At 43.8% G+C, this 9,237-nt stretch overlaps 1 protein-coding gene across 1 annotated transcript; it reads left to right on the forward strand.

Moving 5' to 3' along the window:
* Nucleotides 1-1,193: 1,193 nt before the first annotated feature.
* PFDN4 (prefoldin subunit 4) lies at nucleotides 1,194-3,813 on the forward strand. The gene is made up of 4 exons (XM_061441655.1): nucleotides 1,194-1,305; nucleotides 2,190-2,297; nucleotides 2,940-3,083; nucleotides 3,395-3,813. The coding sequence occupies exons 1-4, from the start codon at nucleotides 1,282-1,284 to the stop codon at nucleotides 3,524-3,526; spliced, it is 408 nt and encodes a 135-aa protein (XP_061297639.1). The 5' UTR covers nucleotides 1,194-1,281; the 3' UTR covers nucleotides 3,527-3,813.
* The last annotated feature ends 5,424 nt before the right edge of the window (nucleotides 3,814-9,237 follow it).

Below are 9,237 nucleotides of genomic sequence, written 5' to 3' on the forward strand. Positions count from 1 at the left end.
ATCCAAACTCTCCCCAGACACTGCTCAATGGGCTGCAGACTTTACCCCAGCTTTCCAAATTCCTTTCAAAAGCCAGACACATTAAAAACACACCAACACAGGGCCCTGAACTCTCTGTACCCAGGTACTTCCTTTGGGTCTAACCTCACAGCTCACAGAAGGGCATAGCAGAAAGATGAATCACAGCAGAGTACCTGAAGATGTTTTCAAACACCTTTCCGACTTACACTGCAGGCTCACTGCCATCCCCACCTGGCAATGGCACCACAGCGCATCGCTCAGAAAGCTTTGTAGCTGAGGTGTGTTTAAATACAGGTACTGGAGATGCTGATCGTTCCTCAGGAAGGTCTTGGCAGACCCAAGCATGGTCTCAAGGAGTCTGAGCCGCTGTTGGCAGCAGCTTGGCCAGCCTGTGGCAGCGCCTGTGCCTCCAGCAATCCTGCCAGTGGTGAGCCCTCCTGTTGTTCAACATCCACATGTGCCTGGGCTCCAGGCTCTTGGACCGTGGGCCCTGTACGCGCTGCAGCTGGATGTCAGAGCACACAACACCCGAGCTGGGAGATGCGATGACCTGCTTTGGGTTTTCTTTTTGTTTTGTAGCTGTGAGAAGCTAAATACAGTTCAGCATGTGAAGGTAATCATGCAGCGTAAATGCTAGCTACCCCTGTTCCTGTTTAGAAACTGTCAATCAGCCTTTTCAGAAAAAGAAAATAAAAATTGAATATTTATTTTTGCTTTAAAGCCCCTCTGCAACGATTTGAACTTGAAGGCCGCTCACACCTCCGTTTCCAGAGAGGCGGCTGGTTTGGCTGGTGAGGGCTGAGGACGGCTCACAGGAATCCCGTGCTCAGGGGCCGCCCTCCCTTCAGGAGGCACCTTGTACCCGCCCAGCCGCCGCTGCAGCACCGGCCCCGGGCCAGGGCCCGCCGCCCTTGTGGCATCACCGCGGGCGGGAGGCCGCTGCAAGAGATCCGGCGCGCCGTCCCATGGCTCCCTCTGGCGGCAGCGCTGGCAAGCCGCGGCCGCAGCGCTCCTGTGGGCAGAGCTGGGCCTCTGCCCCTTTAAACAGGCCGTACCAAGCGCGGGGGGATGGCATGAGGTTTACTGTGTGCCCTGTGGTGCCTCCGAGCAGCCCGCCGGCATGGGGCGGTGGGGAGGAGGAGGAGAAGCGCCGAGCCGCGGAGGGCCGCTGCCGCTGGGAGCTTTCCTTCGTCTTTTCTCATTTTCCTAAGCCCCCGCTCCTCCTCTGTGGGGAAGGACGAATGGGTCCGTCCTACCATCATGGCCGCCACCATGAAGAAAGCGGTGAGGGCGGGAAGAGGGAAGGGTGGGTTTTCGTTTCTCGGCTTCTCCCTGCCCCGTGGTTCCGAGGAGGAGGAGGGTCCGAGGAGGAGGTTCCTCCGAGCCCCTGTGCTGCCCCCACGGGCTGGGCGGGTTGACCCCTCTCTCTGTGGGGGGCCGTCGTCTCTCCGTGTTAGAGCGGTGCGGCCTTGTCACCTCAGCTCTGTCTCCCGCCCCTCGCTCCGGCACCGCAGAGGTGCCCGTCTGAGCGCCTGCCCCACGTTCACTCAGCCCCGGGCGGCAGGGCCGTGTGTGTGTGTGTGTGTGTGTGTCCTTTTCCCTAGGCCGCTGCCAGGTCCGGCCAGCTCCGGGTTAGGCCACGCCGAAAATGCCGTGGTCGCTTGTGTGTGAATTAAGGTCTTGGTGTTGTGAGCTTGGCTCTATCGGTCAGGAGTTTGGCCTGTTCAGTCTAGAGAAGAGGAGACTTGAGAGCGAATCTTGTTAATGCAATTCAATATCTCAAAGGAGGATGATGCCAGACTCCTGTAGCACTGCAGCACATCACTGATAACCAGCTAGCATAAAATAATGTTGCTCATGGATCTCGTTAACATGTTACACTTAGCCCTGCAGTGATCGTGGAGCAGAGGTGTCCGCTTCAACTGTCGGTGCTGTCAAGGAAACAACAATTTGGATGCCATGGATAGCTGGTGTTTTAATGGGCTGTTACTACAGCCTCTGCCCAGCTAAGTGTGGGTATTGCTGATGTCCTTGAGGATGCTTTTGAAGAAATCAAGTGTATAAGCAGAATCTAAAAGTATTTTTGAGAAGATCTGTAGGAGTAATCTTGTCGTGAGATTCAAGTTAATGTAAGAAATAAAGTTTATTTTGACCTCTCCTCCTTGCAGGCTGCAGAAGATGTCAATGTTACTTTTGAAGATCAACAGAAAATTAACAAGTTTGCAAGGAATACTAGCAGGATCACAGAGCTGAAAGAAGAAATAGAAGTGAAAAAGGTATATTTGCTTCAAGTATTACTTCCTCATTGCCCTAACTTAATATTTCAGCTGTAACACAGAAAACAGGGGCAGTGGAATACTGTAAGTAATGCTTTGGTTCTAATATTGGATTTCTGATATTTTGAAAATAGAGAAAGTTAAAGTGGGGAAAAAAGTCATGAGAAATAAAGGCCGCCAGTATATTTCTGCATGCAGTTCATGGAACTCCTTAGTTGTCACATACAAAGCATTGTCTCTATACAATGGCTGTTTGTAGTGTTTGTAAAAGTTCTTGCCTGTGATTATTCATATTTATTTTTTCTTGAACCAGTAAGGCAGTTGTATGTTACGTTCTTCCTTTATGCAGCGACAGAAATTGAGCATCTGTATTTCCCTTGTCTAGACAGTTAATTACACTATTAATGGCAGATAATAAGTATTGACTAGAAATTTCTACTGGTAGAATGAATAATACTTATGCTAAATTACAGCTCTTGAACTATACTGTTAAACATGTTGATATCATGCTGGCAGGTAGGATTTTTGCTCACAATACAGACTCGCTGACTTCATTTTACTTAACTGGTAACATGACAATGTGTCCATTGAAATAGTTTATCCAGTATGAAGTGACCACCTTTCTTATATCTTGATAAATAGAAACAACTTCAGAACTTGGAAGATGCTTGTGATGACATCATGATGCTTGATGATGATGACTCACTGCTGATACCCTACCAAATTGGAGATGTTTTCATTAGTCATTCCCAAGAAGAGACGCAAGAGATGCTGGAGGAGGCAAAGGTTTGTCTGGGCAAAAGGGAGCTCCTATACTGTACTGGCTGCTGTGGTGCGATGAGCACTGGAGTGGGATAATCTGTCTATCCTTCAACCTCTTACTTTCTAAAGTTCATGTTTGATTTGTGATTTGAGGAGGGGAATGTGCATGCATGGCAAGTCCTAATTGCCATGTCAGTATACAAAACCTTTGTTTTGCCTTGTAATGAATCTTACAGCCTGACTTAGCAAAAGGTTGTCAAAGAGTTTATGTGTTTCAGGCAGACATGACTCAGTTTGGTTTAATGTGACTGGTTAATTTTGTTTTTCTTTTTCAGAAAAGTTTACAAGAAGAAATTGATGTGTTAGAAGCCCGAGTGGAATCAATTCAGAGGGTCTTATCTGACCTGAAAGTACAGCTCTATGCAAAGTTCGGAAATAACATAAATCTTGAGGCTGAGGACAGTTGAAGGTCTTCTAAATATACCATACAACTTTCCTTGATTTAATAAATATTTTGAGATCATTGTTCCAATTATATTAAGAACAAAATCTGACACTACTTTTTGTTGTTTTGCTTTGTTTTTTTTTTATTTTCCTCACTTGGGTTCCATCTATTTAATGAGAGCTTTCTTATTTTGGTTATTGCAGTTATTTATTTGTTCAGGAAAGCATTAGCTTCATTACTGATGATAAAGCATCAAGATTGGGATATTTGCATTGTATATTAAAGTAATAAAGTCAGGCACATATTGTAGTTTCCTTGGTCTTGTTTTCCACTCATGAAAGTGCTTAGGTAGAAAACCAGTATAAATAGGGAACTTTTGATTTGCCCTGTAATGGCTGTTTGATTGTATAAGAAGTTTCTCTTATATATGATTCATGATTTGGCTGTAATGCTATTTATTATAATTTTATTTATAATGCTGGTTTTAGCTGCACTCTTGGAAATACTATTCTTTGTCTTTCAATCTTAGTTCAGATAGCATACACACTGTTAGCTCAGTGCACAGCATGGCAGCAAGTTGACAGGGGAGAAAGGAGATCTCCTTAAAACCCGCATTGGTACTGAAGAAAAGCTTTTGGAGTCACATTCAGTCATTTACTACTTTGTATTCGACAGTCACAAAAGATGCTGTAACTCAGAATGGTGAGTCTTTAACTTCTAATTTTCTATATCAATATTTTATATATCAATAATGTTCTAAATCCACATTTATATACCATATTAGTGTCAGAATACTTCATAGATGATGTTGCTGTGTCAGCATCGGTCCCTGGAGCTACACCTCCATCACTATGTGGAGTTAAAAGTAATTTTTAAATGTGTCTTAATTTGCTGACTCCTTACATCCTTCAAATAATTATGTACTGTCTCACTCTAAAAATCTGCTTTTGGACTTTCGCCTGCTGATAAATGTGCTCTTCCATGGAAATACCTGCTCTTTATGCCTTTGGTCTTAAAAATTAAATCTTAGCATACTGGGAGTGTTGGGATGGGTTGATGCCCACCTACCCCAGCACATCTATTTCAAAGCTTCCTTGATCTGCATGGCAAATCTACCAAAGCAGCAATTTCCCTTGACCAGCTCCACCATCTTCCAGTAGACCTGGCCTCCCAGATCGAGTCCCATGTTCTGAATAACCAAATCCCTGACTATGGCAACACTGTTCTAACCATATTTATAACCTGCCAAATCCACCTGGCCTTTTTTCAAGGTCCTCCCTTTGGCCTGGAGGACTGGTTAAAAAAAACTATCTGAGCTCCAGAGCCCCTAACCACATCTCCCAGGGCACCGTAATCCTTAATGATTCCCAGGCTACTGCTGTCAATACCACTAGCAGGACTTACTAGACCAGGCAGCTTCTCTAATCTGAGCCACTGGTGGGCAACAGACCTCCCTCAAGACTGGGTCAGGCCAACAGATAGATGCCTCTGTGCCTTTCAAGGTAGAGTCACCTGCTACTATGACCTGCTGCTTTTTCCTCGAGACACTAATAGTAATCCTCTCTACTGGTGCATCAGTAGGATGTTCATTTGGTGCAGTGGGCACTTCCTTGTTAGCCCACTTCAGAACTGTGAAGCGGTTCTGGGTGGAGGTGTCGGATTATGGAGGAAGCCCCTTTCTTTTAATTGTGCTCTTCCTCTTTTTGTTGTATGTTTTTGTTATTTTGTTTTTTTTTTTTTTGTTACTGGTTCCCAGCTTCTTGTATTAATGCCCTCCTTCTTTTCTGTATGCACTGTGGTGCACGCTTGTGGCCCTTGCACAGGTTGGGCCTGGAGCAAGCAGTGCAGCTCCTCAGCTTCCCTGACACCTTTCAGCTACTGACAGTCTCCCCACAGCTCAGCCACCTGCTGGAGGAGGGCCTCCACCAGGGTGCACCAAGTGCACTCTCTCCGTTTGTACACCCTTGCCTCAAGAGACCACTTGAGGTACTTTCTACACTCCGAGGTCTGTGCTGCAGCTTCCCTTCTCATCAGTTTTGTCTGGGTGCTGATGCTGTCCCTCCTGGTGCTGCCCCCTGTGAGTCAGCTGCTCGCATCAGCCAAGCTGCTAGTTCCTGGGCAAGTCCTGTCAACGACTTGAGGCTCCCTTGGTGGCTCTTGCCTCTCAGAATTGAGGCTCCTGGATGCTGTGTATCCCTCGCTGTGGTGTTGAAGGCATTTTCTCTGGAGCTACTCACCTCTGCAAATGACTTAATATATTTGTTCTTAATATAAATAATCAGAGTATGAGATTAGTATATTTTCATGAAGTGATTAATACCTACTTATCATGTGTCAGTTGCGTGGCATCTTCAAACAGTGTAAACCTGGAGGAAGAAAAAACAGCACATGCTTTCTCTACTATTGAAGTAGTTTTAACAGGGAAGTGATACTGAACTTGATCTTCAGTATGTCTGAACAGGATCTCACCAGTGCACTGTTACTTATGAATTACAGCATTATAACTTACATAGCTGTTTACATAAATTTGTTTAATGTTGAATAAGGTTTAGCATAGCCTTAAGAAAGTACTGGTTTTGACAGGGGAGATCTAACACCTCAGCACAATCACCTCTGTTGCATACAATGTGTATCAACTGGTGGCTTTTAAGTTTCAAAAGCTGTGCTAATGTTCTGTCTTGCTTATCTGGCCCTGGCATTTCCCATGTTTCTTTTTGGTAGCATTTCAGTGGTTTATATGCTTCTGCTGCTGGACATGTTTACAATTTCCCTGGCTAATAACTGTACAGATTTTTAACTTTCTGATTGTGGTTTTAATTCAAGTCTCTGCCTCAGGAAAGAGATCAAGTTTTTTGTTACTTCCTGAGTGAACACTTCAGTTACTCTTAGGTAAAATGTGGATCTGGTAGCCATGGCAACTGTGCTGCTCTATCTGCCAGCCAATGCTTTTAGCAAAACAATGTTGGGCCTTCAAGGAGACACAGGTGTTCCTTTACATAATTTCTGAACCCTCCATACCATTTCCTGTGTTAGGCATCAAACTGCTTAGAGGAGTTTTGGGTTGACCCAGAGTTGTTATTTTAGGCAATAAAGAGAGAAGAAGGTGGCCAGTTATTTGATAGAAGCCGATGAGAGTCTTGCGGGTGACTTGTGTGAGTCAGTTCTGCCTTATCCTCCTTTATTAGATACAGCTCTTAGTCCAAAACTGTGAGCAAGATTAGTCTTAGGAACTGTTGGTATGTTGAGGTTTTTTTTTCTGAAAAGCCAAACCATTCATTTTGTATGTTAAAGTAAACCATCCAATGCACTTGTCGTATAATTACAAACCAAACAAGATGTAAAAGACTTTGTCCAGGTGAGAACTGGACTAGTGATGGAGTTAGACCCATAATGAGAAGCATCCAGCAGATGGCGTCAAAGAACGCAGAAGCCCTTTTTAAGGAGCCAGTGTCTCAGCCCTGAGTGCCAGTGCTGATGTTAGTAGCATGAAACTTTGGCTACAGTGATCCCATTCTCGTTGATTGGTTGGTACGCTTTAAAATTCACTCCAAAATGATTGTTGTGCCAGCTCTCCTGTTGTGAGCATGCTCATGGCTGTTCAGCCTGCAAGCATTTAAAATTATCGTGGTTTCCAGAGAGGCAAATAGTATGGATGTGGCTTCATTATGGAGAGGAAAAAGGCAGCTAGTAAGGCTTAACCATGATTCCAGTGGCAGCTATAAGACTGATGAGCACCTTAGTACAGTAAAGGACCCAAAGGGAGAATGTTAGCAAGGTGTGGAGAGCTTGCATTATCCCTGATGTTCTTTGGTCTCCTATAAATTGAATTGTCCATATATGACAGCCCTGGTGTTTAGGGAAAAGAGGCCTGTTAAGACTATTCTTATGAATGCCAAAGGTCTTTACTCTTTAGTGCTGGATTTTGGCCCAGTGGGGTTTGTTTTGTGACCCCACCCCTTTATTTTCTTCCTTTTTTTACTGGTTATCATAATGTTAGTATATTTTAGACAGTTTCACTAGGCCTGCCTGCACTACTATAGTTTAGGCTTTTATGTTTATGATGCATCTTTCCTGTTTGCTTGGTCCTTACTACAAATTGTATGTCCATGCAGCCTTGAAAATGTAACTGCCTTTTTGCACATGCAATGTCCAGTTTTCTGGTGTGGTTTGGAGAGTTGTGTTTGCAAGTCAGGCAAATAATTATCGAACAGACTTTTTCAGATTAGTCTCTGGGTTTCTGTAGTTTAGAGAACTACTATCCCAGACAATCATTTGCTATTTTTATATGCGTAAAATAGAACATGCAAGAAACTTTTTTTTGTTCTTCAGTTGTCATTGTAGAAGTTAATTTGCAGATCATCCATCAGTTGCTTGGAAGTATTTGACAGAGTCCTAGTTTTTTCTTTTAATAACCTTTCTCCTCCCTAGGGAATACATGCAATTGTTTTTCAGTCAGTATTTATTCTGTTTAAAGCCCCATCTTCTAAGTACTTTTTATTTTTGGTAGATTGGAAATTTCTCTTATCTCTAATGATGTTTGCCTTCAGATAATATAAGCCCATTAAAACCCCCTGTTCCTCTGTGCACCTCTGTAAATGTCATAAATCATTTAGCTGCACTTGACTATAGATTTTTAATATTGTTGTCAGAACGCAAATAGTTTACTGTCATTCTCTGTTTTGTCAAGGGAATGACATTTGTAAAGCACTTGAAAAATTAAATGCACTATAAAAGGGGTTTAATTTTAATCTAAGGGCTTCATGTAGAGTGTTGGGCCAATGATCTTTTATGATCTCTTAGCGACTGGATTAGCTCCATCATTGTATTAGAATACCATTTCCATACTGGTTTTGTTTTGTGAGTCGTATAGTGGCTGGCTTCTCACTTGGTTGCAGCAGTCAAAGCAGGTGAACTGGGAAGACTGCAGTGAAAGAAAGCTCATTTCAGGAGGTCAAGGAGCTTTAACTTACCAGTTTTCAAAGTAGCCTGCTAAAAACTGTTAAACATAGTCATTATCATCATTATCATCATGGCTTGACTTTGCAAATGAAGATTTGGGAAGGGCTTACTACAAGTGTGCTGATGACTAAAAAGGCCAATGTGAGATAGGCAAATACGGCTGCAAAAAGTACAGTGAAAGGTCTCATTGGGTGGTATAGGTGGGGTGCGATTCTTTCTACATTGTCTTTTTCTCCTTGAGACTAGTTCTGCTTGAGTTCTCAAAGGAGTCAAAGGCATTATGTATGGTGTGTCTCCAAGTCTCCTGATTGGAGGCCAAGGTGGACCACTGATGGTAGTCAGTATGACCAAGGCTGAGGTATTGTTTCAGGGAGTCCTTATGTCTCTTCTTTGGGGCACTTCTCTTGCGGCTACTGGTGGCAAGTTCACCGTAAAACACGATCTTAGGGAAGTGGTGATCCTTCATCCTAGAGACGTGCCCTGCCCAGTGCAGCTGCAATTTCAGCAATATGGCCTTGATACTGGTGACCCCTGCCTGTTTGAAGACAGTAATATTTGACACATAGTCAGTCCAATGAATGTTTAGAATTGCATGGAGGCAGCACTGATGAAAGCGTTCGAGGAGTCACAGGTGATGACGGTAGATGACCCATGATTCAGACCCATATAAAAGAGTAGACAGTACAATGGCTCTCTAGACACTGATCCTTGTACTTTTCTTCAGGTGTTTATTGCACCAGACTCTTTTATGGAGTTTTCTGAAGGCTCCATATG

This window comes from Pezoporus flaviventris, unplaced genomic scaffold, assembly GCF_033815535.1.
Source record: "Pezoporus flaviventris isolate CSIRO_AGI_PZ_B2104156 unplaced genomic scaffold, CSIRO_AGI_Pfla_v1 ptg000213l, whole genome shotgun sequence".
Lineage (NCBI taxonomy): Eukaryota > Metazoa > Chordata > Aves > Psittaciformes > Psittacidae > Pezoporus > Pezoporus flaviventris.